We start from the raw sequence: 18,978 nt of genomic DNA, 5'->3' as shown, positions 1-18,978 counted from the left end.
CACTTCTCCAAGCTGCAATGTTACTGATTGTTAATATGTAATACCAACCTTATACACCTGCAGATTTGTTAAAATAATTAATAAGTTCTTTGTAAACTGTAAAAGATAAGCAAAACGCATGAAATTATTATTATTAAGGCAAATATCAGTAAAGGTAACTGATGGATCAAAAAGGGTGGTGAAAGTTGGAGGTTGATAGTAATTGTCTACTTAACTGTGGAAAGGTCAATTTTGCTGAATTAGTAGGAGCAAATGTGTAGGGTTGCAGCAAGTTATTTTCAAATTTTTTATTAGTAGCAAGGTGCTCAGAAGCAAACTCCTCCTATGCATTCAGAGCAACTTAACTCTTCTTATAGTACTTTCACATACATTGTCTCATTTAATCTTCAGCACAAATCTGCCAGGCTGGTGTCATTACCTCCATTTTATAGATGGAAATTGAATTATAATTTGCTTCTAGGAACATTAGTGGTTGAAGCAGGGCTGAAATCCAAGTTGATACTTACACCATTGTGCCTTTTGTTATGACAAGTTCTTCAGCTATATATCTATTTGTTTATCCAAAGATTAATTAGTCCTGTCAGCTTTTATATACCTTGCTGTAATACTAAATTTGCTTTAGATCCTTTTAGCCCCACCCATAACCTCCCCTGTCTTGTGACTTACAGAATCTGTATCCTGGCCTGCTGGTTATTTCAGGAACACCTATCTTTTTTTTTTTTTTTCCCCAGTGTGCTCGATCAGCAGACAAGAAGGGAAGTATTAGAGATTCTAATTAATGTCTCCAAAGTGAAGAAGAGAAAAAAAAGAGGACCTGTGATAATTCCTGTGATAATTGCCTATGATAATTCATTTCTTGGGAAACCATATTATTGGTAAGTACCTGGAGTTTCTCCAGTCATGCAAGGATTATCCTTGTCCAACTCCTAGAACAAGGGAATAATGTAGCATGGCTTTGAAGAGGTGGGGAAGTGAGGCTGAAAAAAGGAAATAGTTTAGGCTTGCCATTCCAAAGGAGATTCTCAGTGGGAAACTCTTTAAGCAATAGTGTTGTATGAAACTGAGTGGGTAGAAACAGGAAGCTGCCCTCCACATTGATTTTAGCAGTGGAAAATGCCTAGCCTAGTGATTGTCATTAAGGACTCTGGTACTAGACTGTCTGGATTCAAATCCAAGCTTCACCATTTATGGTCTGCATGACTTACAGGAAGTTGTTTAATTTCTCTGTGTCTCAGCTTCTGGTCTTTAAAATGGGAATGAAAATAGTACATACATCCAAGGCTGACTATGAGTATTATACAATATAATGTATGTAGAGTGCTTAGCACAGGGCAGTGCCTGGAATGCTGTTGAATGCTGAATAAATAGTAGGAGGATTGCTACTATTGCAGATATTATAACTTGTCACTTGCACCTCGTATCTTGGACAAGATTTACCTGAAATAGTATCTGGCCAAAAAACAAAAAACAAAACAAAACCAAAAAAAAGTGCTCTGTGAAAGCTTATTGAATTATTACTCTGCCAGAAATGTCATGACGGTAAAACTGTGTGGTGGGTTGATGGTTTAAGTGGTGAAAGTAGGTTGACCAAGGTTCAGGGGAGGCTTCTGGTAAAAGAGGCTCAGGACAGACTCTTTATAACAAGAAAATTTATTGTTTAGTCAGTGTAAAGGGCTCATTAGAACTGGTTTTCAGTCCTAGTTCTGCCACCAATAAGTTGTGTCAGTTTGGACAATTCATCTACCTCTCTTGGTATTTCCTCATTTTTAAAAATAAGGAGTTAAGGCCAGATGAGGCTGTTGTTAACTGTGGTTGTTAACTATGGTCTGGGGTCGGAGAGTATGAGTGGTTGTTAATTGTGGGCTGGGGGTGGAAAGTATATCAGAAACTTTTAAATTTTGCATGTCTGTGTTTTCATCTGCCGTCTTCACTTTGTCTTCAGGTCTCTTCCCCTCTTGTGAAAAATCCTGTCTTTCCTGGTAACCATATAGCATGTGAGGCACCTCATTGCTCAAGTGGCAATCGTGTAACCCAGAAGCCAAGGAAAGAGCTGTCTTCACAACCATTTGTGTGAGAAAGTCTAGGTGGGGCCCTAAGTGTATTGTAATTCAGGGAACTCCTTTCATAGGTTTATAGAAAAGTGACTCAGGAAATGACTATTCCATTTCCTACCTTTGCTTAAATGTGTTGGGCTGATCTAGGAAATATGCCATTTGATAGCCTGAATCAAATTTCAGTAGCCTATAAAAGAGTAGAAGCAAGGGATTTTTAATTCTCACCATTTGAGCTGCACATGACACAGGGCTATGAAAGTATATAAGGACAGATTGATATGGGGAGAGAACTTTAAGATCTCTCTGGGAGCATTTTAAGGGAATTCTGATAGGCCTCGTCCTTATTAGTAACAGGAAAGGATTTCTCTTTGTCAGACGTATTTGCTGCCTTAGATCCCAAAGTAACCAGTGTGTTAATCTCAATTCACGAGAGCAGCTCTGTGGAAGATCTGTTGACAGACCTACCTACTACTTATAGATGCTTTAGAGGACAGCAGTGGGTTTGCATGTGGGCAGGGAGGAATTGAGGAGAGAGATTTATTGGACCTCAGTAAGAGAAATGCTATTCTCTAATGATTTTATGAGACATAGAAAAAAATAGCATGGTGTGGATTCAGCCTGGCTAGCTAATTGAAGAAATGGTGGAGTCCCAGAGGAAGAGCTTTCATAATCCTCAAACGTGTGGGGTCCGGCATAATAGGGCGGAAGTACACTGGGTTAAGAATCATGTTTCTGGCCTACTTCCAGCTCTGTTACTAACTTGCTGTGTAATCTTGGGCAAGTCTGAGTTTTACTTCCCAATATATAGATGAGGCTGGGCTAACATGGTCTCCAAAATACATGCTGGCTTTAGTAGTTTGATCTCAGAACTCTATGATGTAATAATTGAAACCTACCAACGTTAGAACATTACAGATGGACCAGGTAGGTTGAAGAGGGTGGTGCAGGGGGAGAGGGTCTCCCCTGCTTAGTGAATTTATGTAGGAGAAAAGAAAGGTAATCACTGAATATTGAAATAGTAACCTTTACTCCTTAACTTCCTGTAAAATTGTTGGTTCCAGGAATATAGACTTAAAGAGAAGTATAGAACTGGGAGTAGTGATTTTTCTTTGAAAGAAGAGTGGTTGTTGATTAGGTATGTGGAGACATGAATCCTTTAAATTTTGGTCATACAACCAACATTCTTCAAGAATGTAAAGACTATTAAGTTGTATTCTATGACAGTGAAGTATTGTTTTAAGAAACAGGTGAAAAGTAAGATTTGCCCTTTAGAGAGGTCATTCTTGCTGTATGTGGTATGGAGGATGGTTTGGAGGCAGGAAAGACTGGATAATGAAATCCTGATGATAAGTTCCTCATCTTGGAAAGGGTAGTGATAATGAAGAAGTTGTATGGGAGAGGGAGAAGTTGAAGAAAACTGCCAGGTTTCTGGTTTGGGCAACTGGGCAGATGAAAATGCTCTTTACTGATACGGCAAACAGCAAAGGGTGGAACAGATAAAGAGTAGAGGACAGTGGTTTAATATTTATGGAACAAAAACAGTTCTGAGGTATCTGAGGCTTTGGTGTGGGTTCTGTGCTTTCTTAGTAATCAGATAACTTTCAAATACTTTTTAATTTCAGAAAAGAGTATCTGTATCAGTGTATTTACTTTGTTGCTAGGGCAGAGGGTTGCTATGGAGATTAATGATATCATAACCCCCACTGTGAACCAATAAGGACACTCTAGTGGGTCTGACTCAGTCTTCAGGATGAAGACTATTTGAAGTTATCCTATCCTGGCCAGCACATGTGTTGTATGGAAAAGACTCTGTATGTGTGTGGGGGTGGGGGGTATGAATGGGTACAGGCAGTTGTATGTTTGTATGTCTGTTTTGCTTTTTTTTTTTTTTTTACTCTTATAGAAAAATGAGCCTAGAATCCTCCCTTTCCACTTTATTAGTTCCAAACCTGATTTTTTCTGTTTCCATGGCTCAAAGGGGCACAGTTTTCCCAATTCCTGGTAGAAAGTACACAGAGTTTCCAAATGAGTTTTTAATCACATATAGTCATTTGGTTATTTTTTTATTTGAAGTAAAATACAGTTAAAATGTTGTATTTTTCCTTCTTAGAGTGGAAATTTCAAAGTATTGAATCTTGGAGAAATGGCTTTCATTCATTTGGATATCAGATGTCTCTATACCCTACTTATTTGCACAGCATTTGGCTCTGTGCCTTCAAATGCTGAGATAAAAGGTAAACCAACAACGGAGTAGTTTTAAAATTTGGGATACTAACTGTCTTTTCAACCTACCCCTTGGAAGTGCATAACAAATAGTTACTGGAAATATTTCAGGAAGTTCATACACAAAAGATATGTCAGCCTCACATCTAAAGTAACTAATGATAACAAACATTTTACAGGATAAAAGCCAATCTAAAAGACACTTTCCATACCTTTTTGTATAGTCTTCTAAGAAATAGGTTAATTATATGAAGCCTCATTGCCTGATACTCAGATAACTGGAAACTTTCCTTATTTGCCATTCTTAACTTTTGAGACAATTAGATAAATATGGAAATATATACAGAGATTTAAAGTAAAATTTAAAAATAATTACAGAATTATTAAATCATGTCTAATGAGTTTTTCTTATTGCACAAGGTAATCAGAACAATGCATTTCACAAAGATTTGTAACCATAAGAGTTGAAACAACAGGATTGCCATTTCATCCTCAATAGAGACCTTCTTTATTGGTACCTGGTGGGGGTCCCATGTCAAATCATAATTTGTGCCACAATTTCTTTTTGTAGATTCTTTTCTTCACCTCAGTAAGTATTATGAAGTTAGGCATTAAAATGAACAAATGGGCAGAAATGAAAGGAAATTATTAGCAGAATGGCAACATGAGGGCAGTACTATAATACTATTAGATTTGCTAGTAGGAAAATTTATAGAATTATTTGTTTGTTTGCTTTTTAAACCACCGGTTGGGAGAGCCATTGCTGTCCACTGCTCCCTCCCCACAAATAAAATGGCTTTTTCCTGATGCCACTCTGCTGAGCTGCCTGACACTTTTTCTTAAGTCCTTCCAATGAGTGGCCCTGGTTTGCCCTGGGATAGCTCTGAACTTTAGAGGATTCAGTTAACCAGAATGAAGTGACAAGATCTGCTTGTTCTAATCCTTAAGGTGTTTAGCCATAGTAGTCATATTTTACATTTTCTATCCCTTTTGTGTTATGTGCATATAGTAAACACTGAATTAATACTAATTGGTTCTTGCTATTAACGAGATTTACGTAATAAAGTGTTCCCATTCTAGGCCAAATTCTGGTCTATATATAACCACAGAGATAGCTCCATGTTGAATTGCCTGTTTCTTTGAAAACTTAGTACCTAGATAGGCAAAGTCATATTTGCATAAAGCAGTAATCTAGACTTTATAACAGCTTTATTGATATGATTTCCATAGCATAAAACACAGCCTTTTAAAGTGTACTGTTCAGTGGTCTGTAGTATCTTCACAATATACTTGTGTAACAGCCTCAACTACTCAATTCCAGAATATTTATATCCCCTCCTCCAAAGAAATCGAATATTTATACAGCAGTCATGTGTTATTCTTCCTTTCCTCCAGCCCCTGGCAACTACTAATTGACTTTTGTCTCTATGGATTTGCCTATTCTGGATATTTCATATAAATTGGTCTTATGTGATCTTTTGTGACTGGTTTCTTTCAAATTAGCTTAATGTTTTCAGCGCTCTTGCATGTTGTAGCATGGATCAGTACTTCATTCTTTCTTATGGCTGAATAATATTCCATTGTATAGATATACTACAGTTTATTTATCCATTCACCATCTGATGGACATATGGATGTAATCTAGATTTAGCAAGTTTTGTTATAAGATACAGGAAAAAAGTAAAAATATCTTATTGATTTTATTTCAGTTAATCCTCCTGAGAATTTTGAGATAGTGGATCCTGGATATTTAGGTTATCTGTCTTTGCAATGGCAACCTCCACTGTTTCTGGATAATTTTAAAGGATGTACAATAGAATATGAATTAAAATACCGAAACATTGATAGTGAACACTGGAAGGTAAGTAAAGCATGTACTTGCAATTCTGTGTGATAACTAGGACCTTTCTTATAATTTTTGATGTCACTATCCACTCTTATTCCTGTATCTCAATAGCTGTTATTTTTTTTTTTTAAGATTTATTTATTTGACAGAGAACACAAGTAGGCAGGGCGGCAGGCAGAGGGAGAAGGAGAAGCAGGCTCCCCACTGAATGGAGAGCCCGATACAGGGCTCGATCCCAGGACCCTGAGATCATGACCTGAGCCAAAGGCAGATGCTTAACCAACCGAGCCACCCAGGTTCCTCCTCAGTAGCTACTATTAAGAAATATCAAGCTGCCATGCCTGCTGCTATCTCCTATGCATCCTGCCACATCTATTTTTACCCCATCCAGTATTAAGACTACCATTAAAAGTATAGGAAAAAAAATTTGGTGCCATGGAATATGGACTTGAATAATACATACAGATTTTACTGTAGTTTACAGTTACTTACATACCCGTATAAGGATCTTATATATGCTATTGGACCGTAAGCTTTTTCTTTGTAGGAATTAAGCCTTATTTATCTTTGTACTTGCCCCACAGAACACAGGATAGTTCTTTGCATATATTATAGTAAGTGTTCAATGAAAGTTTATTGACTTATTAGCAACATAGTCAAGCATGTTCATTCAAAGATTTCTGTTGTATGAGGCATACTGTTATCTTCCTCATTCAGTTTAGGTAGTTTCAAGAGACAATTCTTTTCTTTTCTTTTCTTTTCTTTTCTTTTCTTTTCTTTTCTTTTTCTTTTCTTTCTTTCTTTCTTTTTTTTTTTTTTAAGATTTTATTTATTTATTTGACAGAGAGAGAGACAGCCAGCAAGAGAGGGAACACAAGCAGGGGGAGTGGGTGAGGAAGAAGCAGGCTCCAAGTGGAGGAGCCTGACGCGGGGCTCGATCCCAGAACGCCAGGATCACACCCTGAGCAAAAGGCAGATGCTTAACGACTCAGCCACCCAGGCACCCCTCAAGAGGCAATTCAAATACAACATTTATTGAGCAACATTTTCTGCCAGGCACTTGGCTAGGTATCAGGAATACAAGGATATATAACATAATTGTAGTCCTCTGGGAGCTCACAGTTTGTCTGGCTTTCTCCAGTTACCTCCAAGATTTTACTGTATATAATTCCTGAAGAGTTCAAGTGATATTTGAAATGTGATTAGATCATTTGTCATGTAATATGCATATGGTATCTGAAAATTATCTCTTGATTTCAAGTTTGTTATGGCTCAAGTTCTTGCCATAGAGACTCTTTTCTTTTTCAGAGTTTTTTGGGGTTATTTTTGGTTTTCTTTTGTTTTGTTTGTTGTTGTTGTCATCATTGTTTGTTTGATTTTTTTTTAAAGATTTTATTTATTTGACACAGAGAGAGACAGCCAGAGAGAGAGGGAACACAAGCAGGGGGAGTGGGAGGGGAAGAAGCAGGCTCCCAACGGAGGAGCCTGATGTGGGGCTCAATCCCAGACCGCTGGGATCACACCCTGAGCCGAAGGCAAACGCTTAACAACTGAGCCACCCAGGCGCCCCTGTTTGTTTGTTTTTAAGTAGGCTCTACACTGAACATGGGGCTTGAACTCAGGATCCCAAGATCAAGAGTTGCATGCTCTACTGACTTGGCCAGCCAGGCACCCATGGGGTTATTTTGAATAAGATGTTAAGATTCTGGGGCGCCTGGGTGGCACAGCGGTTAAGCGTCTGCCTTCGGCTCAGGGCGTGATCCCGGCGTTATGGGATCGAGCCCCACATCAGGCTCCTCTGCTATGAGCCTGCTTCTTCCTCTCCCACTCCCCCTGCTTGTGTTCCCTCTCTCGCTGGCTGTCTCTATCTCTGTCAAATAAATAAATAAAATCTTTAAAAAAAAAAAAAAAAAGATTCAGATGATCTCATCAAATGATATAATATGCAGAAATGAGCTCTGCCAGGAATATATCTAGGACACTGTATCAGATAATCATTAGAAATTTCTTAGATATTGGGAACATTCCAGGGTGACTTCTTAGCCCTAATAATATGGCTCATGATGCTGTCACTGTTTATAAGTTTGACTTTGTCTCATCTTCTTATCAAACAGACCGTCATTACCAAGAATCTACATTACAAAGACGGGTTTGATCTTAACAAGGGTGTTGAAGCAAAGATACACACACTTCTGCCAGCCCAATGCACAAATGGATCAGAAGTTCGAAGTTCATGGTCAGAAACTGCTTATTGGACATCACCAGAAGGTTAAAATTAAGCTCTCTTTTCATATTTAATACTGTCAGAACAATCCATACCAGGCATAAGGCCCTTAACCCTTATTTACCAGATTGTATGTATAAATGAAAGTGTGGCAACAAATAGATTCTTCTTAGGAGTGTGTGACTGGCCTTTTGGAATCCTTTAAATCAGCAAACAAATTTGGCGAAACCTGCATCTTATTAGGTTAATATAGTCCCCAGTTTTGAGGTCATATTAGTAAATATGTATGTGAGTATTTGCTCAACTGCTTAGAGCATTCTAGAATTATTTTGTACCTTTGCATCTGTTTACTACCTTTAAATGAGCCCTCAGAGTTTTTGATTTTTATATGCCCCATTACAGGGAAGTGATTTCTAACAATTTCCTTTTGGAATGTTCCTGATTATATATTAATTGCTAAATGAAATAGAGAGATCAAAAGAAATGAATTAAAATTGCATAGCGATTTCCCAAATGATTCATCACCATGCCTTTCAAGCATTCACAGTTCATTCATTCCGTAGGAAATCTGGAAACTAAAATTCAGGATATGGACTGTGTATATTACAACTGGCAAAATTTACTCTGCTCTTGGAAATCTGGCATGGGTGTCCATTTTGATACCAATTACCAATTGTTTTACTGGTAAGTATTTTTATAATAAGAATTCCATCTTAAGAAAGTATCTATAAAAACTAATTTATAGTATAAGTAACTATATTTTTACAAAATTAAATTTATTATTTTTCAGAGTTGAATTTATGATGAAGGTTGCTTACAATTATTTGGGGTTTTCAATGGGAGTAAGTAGGTTTAAGCTGCAGCTACTGGATGATATAAAGATGTAGCTATGGGTGATATAAGGAATGCAACACTGTTCCTGTACTGGATTAAATTTTGTATCCTTTAGATATATAGGATTATAACCTAAGAAGTTTTGGCATATTTTAAAAACGGGTACCTAATAACACTGGATCCTTTTTCTGACTTCCCTTTTTTAACTATCACTGAGGCTTTTAAACTTAGAGCCATCTGAATCTTCTATCTCCTTCATTCCTTCATCGTTTCATGATAACATTGAATACTGCATTCTCACACCAAGGTTGCACATCTGTTCTTTACTTCCCATCTCTACTATAAGAACTCTACTGTAGGCTCACCTCATTCCACACCTGGATGACTGCCGTAGTTTCCCAAACAATGGTGTCTGCTTCCAGTCTCTTCCCTTCCTATTCGCTCTGCACCCTGTAGCCAGACTTATCTTCCTATATTGCTATTTTCATATATCAAAAACTTCCAGAGGCTATTCATTGCCTCCAGGATAAAAATCTAGTCTGGCATTCAAATTTCTGCCTCACTGTATCACTGCTTTTGCAACATTACCTTCTACTATCACCAGTGTGAGTGTTCTACTCCCGTTATGCCCATCTCTACGTTTTTTTCTCATCCATGTTACGATCTTTTATGCCTTTGTGTGCATTACTATCTGAAATGCTCTCTGGCCTTCTCACCAACTCTTACCCATCTTTCAGGGGCCATTTGGTATTCAATTTCATTAACTCTTTACTGATCACATCAACTTCTCTTCAGTTTTTCTCTGAACTATTACTTATTTTAGCTCTTAATTCCGTGTCCGGATGGCATTTAAATTTTTGTCATGTATGTGTGCTTTGTCTGCTCCCTTAAGTTTTTAAGAGATTGATGGGCATGAACTGTTTCTTACATTTCTCTTCACTATGCTGTGCTATGTCTATAGTAGATCATCACAAAATATTCATTAAATGAATGAAACAAATGAGAGTATTGGTACATTGATAAATATGTATCAGAATTTATGCATTTATTAAGTAACATAAAAAAGCAAGAGAGGACAAAGTGTTACTCTTTGTGTTTCAGGCCCAAATTATCATGGATTTTTTCTTTAGACAAATCATAAGATATAAGTGATAAGGCATAAGCTATTAAGGATACTGAGAACTGGGTTCTAATGCCTGCTCTGGCATCATTGAGTTTGGTGGTCTTGAACAAGCAGTTTTCCTTTCTGGGGTCTCAGTTTCTTCATCTGGAATTGGCGGGTCAATTTCTACAGTCTAATTCATTTGTTCATTAATTCAACAAATATTAAGCAATTATTAAATGACAGGCACTGTTCTAGATAAAAAGGCCAAAAGTATGAATAAGACAAAGTCTCTGCCCTTTTATATATTGTAGTTCTTATTTAACATAGCTTTATCCTCATCTTAGTAGTGAGGGATAAATATTGACATTTCAGGAACTGGAAAATAAGGGTGCCATGAGGCTTTGCACTGGCACATAGTAAATCTGGGTAAAGTCAAGCCTAGAACTCAAGTCTCCCAAACATAATCAGGTGAATTAACCAAGAGACTGTAACTTTGCAACTCTGCCCAAATAAATACTTGGCTACTTGAAAAGGGAAATTAAAGCTTATTATAGAATGCTTATATTTTTTTCCCTCTCTCTAGAACAAGTATACTGCTGGCAGCAATAGCATTAAAAAATAAGGTATATTTTCACTATCATAAAGTTCTTTTTTCACTCCCCTCAGGCAAATAAATAACAACTTGGGGTGAAAAACAAACAAACAACAGAAACAAACTAAATATTGGCATAGTGAATTCAGTAAAGTCTGGCTGTTTGTATCAGCACCTGATCAACTGCTAGATTGGCCTAATTTCAAAAGGGATTTTGGCTGCTTTTACAGATGTCACATTTTGCATTGCAAAGTATAATTTAGGAAAATAAACCAGGCATTTGTGCTTTGAAAATCAGTAGGGAAATCCACCCTAATTCCCATTAGCTTTATTACTGGAAAGAGGTTAACTTTCAATGATATGGCAACATTTCTTGGCTAGGAGAATGGGAAATTAGATATTTGCTTGCCAGACAGCTATTTTTCTTTTTGACCCCTCTGTTGGCTTTTCTGAGGCTTATCTCTTGATGTGTATTATATCTTCAGAGGACTTTCATTCACTTTATTACACATAACAATATTTTGTAAGTCTGCTTTTAGATGTGCTTTCTTCTAATATAAATTCTCCAGTACAATATAAAAAACGCAGTATCACCCAGCATTATCTATATAAACCCCAGGTTTTCTTAATAGAAATCTTACCCTTTGATTCTTGTGGGTAAGTCAACATAACCTAAGTACATGAGTAAGAATCCTTGCCTTATCTTTGATATTTTGTAAAGACTCCCACCAGATTGTAATCTCCATGAAATTATGGACTATGTCTGCTTGCTTTACTATTGTATCCCTAGCACATAGCATAGGATTTGGCACAGAGTTGGTGCTCAATAAATATTGCATGTTATTAAATGATTTTTTTATTTACTTGGTATCTTAAGATAATTGAAAACTGAATACCACGATACTTTAAGATATTGGTAAGCACAATTCTTACAGTATTTCTTTTTACAGGTATGAGGGCTTGGGTCGTACAACACAGTGTGCTGATTACATCAAGATTAATGGAAAAAATATGGGATGCAAGTTTCCCTATTTGGAGTCATCAGACTATAAAGATTTCTACATCTGTGTTAATGGGTCATCAGAATCCCATCCTATCAGACCTAACTATTTTATTTTTCAGCTTCAAAATATAGGTGAGTTCAACAACTTCAAAATACTTCTAGTTTAGGCCATTTACAACCACATGGAAGAGAAGAGATGGAGACAAAGATATAGAGAAACTTATGGAAATGCAAAGCCAGAAAAATGAGGGCCAAGAGAGGGTATGAAGAAGCTCTAATTAAATACAAAAGTACAGGAATAAGGAATTGAATGAAGAATAATTTTTTTTAGAATTTTTTAGAATTTAGTTTATCCCTCAGCTTCAAAGATTGCTGTAAAGTATTTTTGTCTAGTGTTAATGATGGAGTAATTATAGAATCCCTTATTCCCACATTTCAATAGGTCAATGGTTGGATATTCTGAGTTCTTAGTTCTAACAGTTACAATAATGACAGGTTTTAGAGTCAGCCATACCTGCATCTGAATCTTGGATTTACTACTTTCTAGCTGTATGACTTTGGGCAAGTTACTTTTGATGTCTGTTTCAATTTCCTTATCAGTAAAATGAGGATAATAGAGGACACTTCATAGATTTATTGTGAGACATGAGTGAGGTGTTTTTTTGTTTTGTTTTGTTTTTAAGATTTTATGTATTTGAGAGAGAGAGAGTGAGCAAGAGAGAGCATGAACAGGGTGGTGGGGGAGAGGGAGGAAGGAGAAACAGACTCTGCTGCTGAGCAGGAGCCCAATGAGGGGCTTGATCCCAGGACCTGAGCTGAAGGCAGATGCTTAACCAACTGAGCCACCCAGGCACTGCCATGAGTGAGTTTATGATGTGACATCCCTGGTTCAGTGCCTGACACATCATAAGGTCTAAATGAGAATTAGCTATTGATAAAAATAGTAGTAGTAATGGTTGTGGTGGTTTTTCCTAATGCTACCAAATGGAAAAATGACTGTAATGATATGGATCTTCTAACTTTTCTTTTGGGCTTAAATATTTGTCAAAATGTGACTTACCAAAATTTAGTTTCCAAAATAACCAAGTTTCTCAATAAACTAATCTTGGTTGGCAAGCAACTTTGATTTTAATTCACATTATAGAGATTAGTCTTGACCCACCCAATTTATCTTAGAAGCTTCTCTTATTAGCTGTCCCTAGCTTTTGATAAGAGCTACTGCTAAACTTAGTGACCTCCATGTTGAAATGCCTTCCTTTTGCTTTTCAGTTAAACCTTTGCCACCAGAGTATCTTAGTCTTACTGTGAAGAATTCAGAGGAAATTAACCTGAAATGGAGCATTCCTAAAGGACCCATTCCAGCAAAATGTTTCATTTATGAAATTGAATTCACAGAAGATGATTCTACCTGGGTGGTATGAACATTGCATTTATTTGGGAAAATCACAAACATAGCCTTTTATTTTTTTTAAACATAGCCTTTTGAATAAAATAAGCAAACATGAGAACCAAAATCAGTTGCTATCCATATGAGGAATAGAATATGACATGTATCTTAGTATAATTTCCGGAAAACAATATAATGTAGGGGACAAAAGAAAGATGCTTGCTTGTAGTCTGAAAGCATAATCAGTCATACCAATTTTAAAGCTACATTAGGACTTTAGAGATAATGTAGTCATTTGTTTCTAATATTGTGCCAACAAATTAAAGTTGCCAAGTGTAAGTATGAGATGGATTATGATGAGGCCTTAGGTGAAAAGAAAAGGAAAAAATACAAACGTAGAAACCACTTCTTGAGAAACAAGCATCAGGTCAGAATTAGACTCTGATGGGGCTACTTGAATTGCTTGTAGTGCAGAAGGGGGGCTGACGGAGGAAGTAGGCAATGATTGCAAGACTCTTTACCCCCTAGCAACAACAATGTGATGATGCCTTTAGCCCTACATTGTTATATGTTATTTTTATTCATTGGTTTCCAACTTAGAAAGTGTTGGAGACATGTAGGTGAGCCATTAGTTCTAATCAATTAATTTCATATACGGGTGAGAAAACTGGGAGTTGAATTGATTTACATGCCCCAAGGAAGTGAATTGACTTACAAATTACTCCGCTATTCCCAGTCTACTACATTATGCTGGCTCCCAAGAAAAGTCGCAACAAAAGAGAAGCTGTTATTTTGGATGAGAAATACTGTTCAGTTCTTTGAAATGCAAAACTGAGGCAGTTTCTTCAGTGATTTTTTTTTCCCCTTTGAGATCATCCAGCCTTGTGTATTCTCATATCTGAAGAAGTTTCATGCTAAGCCCTGAGCACTGTTACACAGCTTTTACGGCAGTTAACCAAAATAAGGAGAGAAAAAAAAAAAAAGACTATGTGTATGAACTCTATAGTTTCCATAGAAGTAACATTCACATGATGGCTCCTTTTGCTAACTCAGTATATGTAGCATTTTCCAGTTTATGTAATCTGAGAAATCTGACACTAATCCAAATACTGGGTATCATAAACACTAAAGCTATCTAGGCGTTTTGCTCTGTCGCATGAACCTTTACTACAGGTGATCCATTATCACTATAGAAAAATTTTGTAAGTAAGGAAGGGAAGGAAAAAAAATGAAAAAAAAAACCAAAAACACCCCACCATACAGAGAGAGAATCACTGTTAAGATTTGGTATATAGCTTTCTAGTCATTTGATATGTGTATTTTAGGTAACAAAATCCACTACAAAAGTGACAAATCAAATGGGATCTATCTAGCTGCAATTAGATCAAATAACAGCATCTTATTTTTTACTTGGCTTTCAGACTACCACAGTTGAAAATGAGATACAAGTCACAAGAACATCAAATGAAAGCCAAAAATTATGCTTTTTGGTAAGAAGTAAAGTGAATATGTATTGCTCAGATGATGGAATCTGGAGTGAGTGGAGTGATGAACAATGCTGGAAAGGTATGAGATAAGAGCAGTAACTAAATAGCTATTTGCTAGCAAATTTATTTTCTTTCAGTGTATTTTCTAATTATGGAAATCAAAATGCTTTTGCATATAGTCTATAAACAGAAGATAAATTAGCAAGCACCTCAAACATAGATTTATGGAAAATATATTCAGTTTTAACTAGGAGTAAACTAGTTTAAGTAAGAATCTTGTTATAGTTCTCTCATCAACATTCTTGTTTCTCTGGCTGTTGGTAAAGAGAATATGCTAGTTCTTTTTTGGGGAAGCCTATTTTAATCAATATTTTTCTAGACTCTCAATTTTGAAGAGAACAGAAATCTTAAAGCAAGGATGGGTCAGCATACACTTGTTTTTGAGTGTCTAGTACTGTGCCTAATGAGTATTTTTCTAATTAATATATCATCATGAGTAAAAGCAATTCCATTCACTTCCAATTCTGATTTAAAGTGACTTATGATAGGAGCCGAAGGCAGATGCTCAACCAGCTGAGCCTCCCAGGTGCCCTGAAGTTGGTAAAATATTTTTAAAGGGAAACTAAGTATTGTCTATCAAATTATAGAAATAGGGATTGGAGGTTAAGATGGCGGAGGAGTAGGGGACCCCTTTTTCAGCCGGTCCCCTGAATTGAGCTGGATAGGTACCAGACCAGCAGGAACATCCACGGAATCAGCCTGAGATGCAGGAAGATACATCTGGATCTCTACAAATGAACATCTCCAGCGCTGAGTATCGAGGTACGAAGCGGGGAGCCGTGAAACCGCGCACAGATATCGGAAGCTAAACAGAAGGGGGAGGGAGCCGCCGTGTCAGGGCGCCGGGAAGCGGTAGCCACCTGCAAGGGGGAGCGGACAGACCGCGGACCCGCACGCTTGAGACAGCAGGCTGAGAAGGGAGCTCCGGGAGCGCACGCGGGACGGCTGGCGGTTGGCGGGCCACCTGCACGGGGGAGCAGGCGGACTCGCGGACGGCACCCGCGAGACAACAGACTTAGAACGCGAGCTCCAGGAGCGCGCGCGCAGGGCGGCTGGCGGGCCACCTGCACCGGGGAGCGGGCGGACCGCGGACCCGCACTCTGGAAACGGCAGACTGAGTCCGTGAGCCGGGAGCGTGCACCACCAAGCATCTCACGGAGCTCCGGAGCTCCGGTGTGCTCACTGGATCGAGGCTGAGACCGGGAGCTCCGGGAGCGTCCGCGGGGCGGCTGGCGGCTGGAGGGCCACCTGCACGGGGGAGCAGGCGGACTCGCGGTCAGCACCCGTGAGACACCAGACTGAGACGGGGAGCTCCGGGAGCCCGCGCGGGGCGGCTGGCGGCTGGCGGGGTTGGAAACACAAAGGACAGAGACGTGCCGGCCCTGGAAGTGAGGGCTGGGACGCCGGGTGTGGGGCGCACAGCCCGGGATGCTGCAGGGTTGAGCAGCACCAACAGAAACAGAGTTAAAGTGGCCAGAACATCAGTGGAGAACGATCCGCGATCCCTCTGTTCTGAGACAGAGGCTGAATTTCAGCCGCTGCTGCTCTCTCAGAAGAGGCATAGCAAACCGCCAGGGAAAGCCGCCAGAGAACAAAAGCCCGGAAATACCGGCTCACAGGGTGCCCATCCCCATCCCCCCTCGCAAGGGACACAGAGACTCTACCCAAACAGGGTTTTCTGAGTACCGGCAGGCAGGCCCCTCCCCCAGAAGGCAGGCTGAAAAATCAAGAAGCCCACAACCCGGAGCGCCTGAGTGGCGCAGTCACCAAGCACCTGTCTTCGGATTAGGGTGTGATCACAACGCTCCGTAAGGAGTCCTTCATCGGGCTTCTCCACCGGGAACCTGCTTCTTCCTCTCCCACTCCTCTGCTTGGGTTCCCTTTCTTGCTGACTGTCTCTCTCTCTCTCAAATAAATAAATAAACTCTTTAAGGAAGAAGCCCACATCCCTAAGATCTCTATAAAACAAGGGCGCACGGCCTGGGTCCCAGTCAACACTTGGGCTCTGGACAACCCTGCAATCTCTCTTCATCAGAATGACGAGAAGGAGAAGTCCCCCCCAGCAAAGAAAAGATAATGAGTCTGTGGCCTCTGCCACAGAATTGGCCTCGGCCACAGAATTAATACATATGGATGTATCCCAATTATCAGAAATGGAATTCAGAGCAACAATGGTCAAGATGATGAGTAAACTTGAAAAAAGCATCAGAGAAAGCGTTGCTGAGAATATAGAATCCCTAAGGGCAGAAATGAGAGCGAATCTGACAGAAATTAAAAACTCAGTGGGCCAAATACAGTCAAAACTAGAGGCTCTGACGGCCAGGGTCACCGAGGCAGAGGAACGCGTTAGCGAATTGGAGGATGGGTTAGTAGAAGAAAAAACGAAAATAGAAGCTGGTCTTAAAAAAATCCACGCCCACGAATGTAGATTACGGGAGATTACTGACTCTATGAAACGATCCAATGTCAGAATCATCGGCATCCCTGAAGGGGTGGAGAAAAACAGAGGTCTAGAAGAGATATTTGAACAAATTGTAGCTGAAAACTTCCCTAATCTAGCAAGGGAAACAAGCATTCGTGTCCAAGAGGCAGAGAGGACCCCATCCAAGCTCAACCAGGACAAACCTACGCCACGGCATGTCATAGTGCAATTCGCAAATATTAGATCCAAGGATACAGTATTGAAAGCGGCCAGGGCAAAGAAATTTCTCACGTACCAAGGCAAAGGTATCAGGATTACGTCAGACCTGTCTACAGAGACCTGGAATGAGAGAAAGGCTTGGGGGGGCATTTTTAAAGCTCTTTCAGAGAAAAACATGCAGCCAAGGATCCTTTATCCAGCAAAGCTGTCATTCAGAATTGATGGAGAAATAAAGACGTTCCAAAATCGCCAATCATTAACCAATTTCGTAACCACGAAACCAGCCCTACAGGAGATATTAAGGGGGGCTCTATAAAGGTAAAAAGGCCCCAAGAGTGATACAGAGCAGCAAGTCACAACCGATACAAAGACTTTAAAGAGAAATGGCATCATTAAAATCATATCTGTCAATAATCTCTATCAATCTAAATGGCTTAAACTCTCCCATAAAACGCCACAGGGTTGCAGATTGGATAAAAAGACATGACCCATCCATTTGCTGTCTACAAGAGACTCATTTTGAACCCAAAGATGCATTCAGACTTAGAGTAAGGGGATGGAGTACCATCTTCCACGCAAATGGACCTCAAAAGAAAGCTGGAGTAGCAATTCTCATATCAGATAGACTGGATTTTAAACTAGAGGCCATAGAGAGAGATACAGAAGGGCACTATATTATTCTTAAAGGAAGTATTCAACAAGTGGATATGACAATTATTAATATATATGCCCCCAACAGGGGAGCAGCAAGATACACAAGCCAACTCTTAACCAAAATAAAGAGACATATAGATAAGAACACAGTAATAGTAGGGGACCTCAACACCCCACTATCAGAAATAGACAGAACACCCTGGCAAAAACTAAGCAAAGAATCAAAGGCTTTGAATGCCATACTCGACGAGTTGGACCTCATAGATATATATAGAACACTACACCCCAGAACCAAAGAATACTCATTCTATTCAAATGCCCATGGAACATTCTCAAGAATAGATCATGCTCTGGGACACAAAACAGGTCTCAGCCAATACCAAAAGATTGAAATTATCCCCTGCATATTCTCAGACCACAACGCTCTGAAATTGGAACTCAACCACAAGGAAAAACCTGGAAGAAACTCAAACACTTGGAGGCTAAGAACCATCCTGCTCAAGAATGACTCGATAAACCAGGAAATCAAAAAACAAATTAAACAATTTATGGAGACCAACGAGAATGAATACACAACGGTCCAAAACCTATGGGATACTGCAAAGGCAGTCCTAAGGGGGAAATACATAGCCATCCAAGCCTCACTCAAAAGAATAGAAAAATCTAAAATGCAGTTTCTATATTCTCACCTCAAGAAACTGGAACAGCAACAGAGGGACAGGCCTAACCCACTGACAAGGAAGGAGTTGACCAAGATTAGAGCAGAAATCAATGAATTAGAGACCAGAACCACAGTAGAGCAGATCAACAGGACTAGAAGCTGGTTCTTTGAGAGAATCCATAAAATTGATAGACCACTGGCAAAACT

General features: G+C 39.1%; 1 protein-coding gene across 6 annotated transcripts in view; it reads left to right on the top strand.

Moving 5' to 3' along the window:
• Positions 1-18,978, top strand: part of IL13RA2 (interleukin 13 receptor subunit alpha 2) — a 60,344-nt gene that overhangs the window by 26,332 nt on the left and 15,034 nt on the right. For 5 of the 6 annotated variants that reach the window (XM_034649765.1, XM_034649764.1, XM_034649760.1 and 2 more), the window contains exons 2-9: positions 732-875; positions 4,165-4,288; positions 5,987-6,138; positions 8,238-8,391; positions 8,911-9,031; positions 11,829-12,013; positions 13,151-13,296; positions 14,690-14,834. In XM_034649765.1, coding sequence (XP_034505656.1) covers positions 4,198-4,288; positions 5,987-6,138; positions 8,238-8,391; positions 8,911-9,031; positions 11,829-12,013; positions 13,151-13,296; positions 14,690-14,834 — 994 coding nt within the window. In that variant the 5' untranslated portion in view covers positions 732-875; positions 4,165-4,197. Of the gene's footprint in view, positions 1-731; positions 876-1,942; positions 2,085-4,164; positions 4,289-5,986; positions 6,139-8,237; positions 8,392-8,910; positions 9,032-11,828; positions 12,014-13,150; positions 13,297-14,689; positions 14,835-18,978 lie in introns of all 6 variants that reach the window. The other variant, XM_034649761.1, reaches the window with a different exon arrangement.

This window comes from Ailuropoda melanoleuca, chromosome X (assembly GCF_002007445.2).
Source record: "Ailuropoda melanoleuca isolate Jingjing chromosome X, ASM200744v2, whole genome shotgun sequence".
NCBI lineage: Eukaryota > Metazoa > Chordata > Mammalia > Carnivora > Ursidae > Ailuropoda > Ailuropoda melanoleuca.
This window is presented reverse-complemented; position numbering and strand designations above follow the sequence as displayed.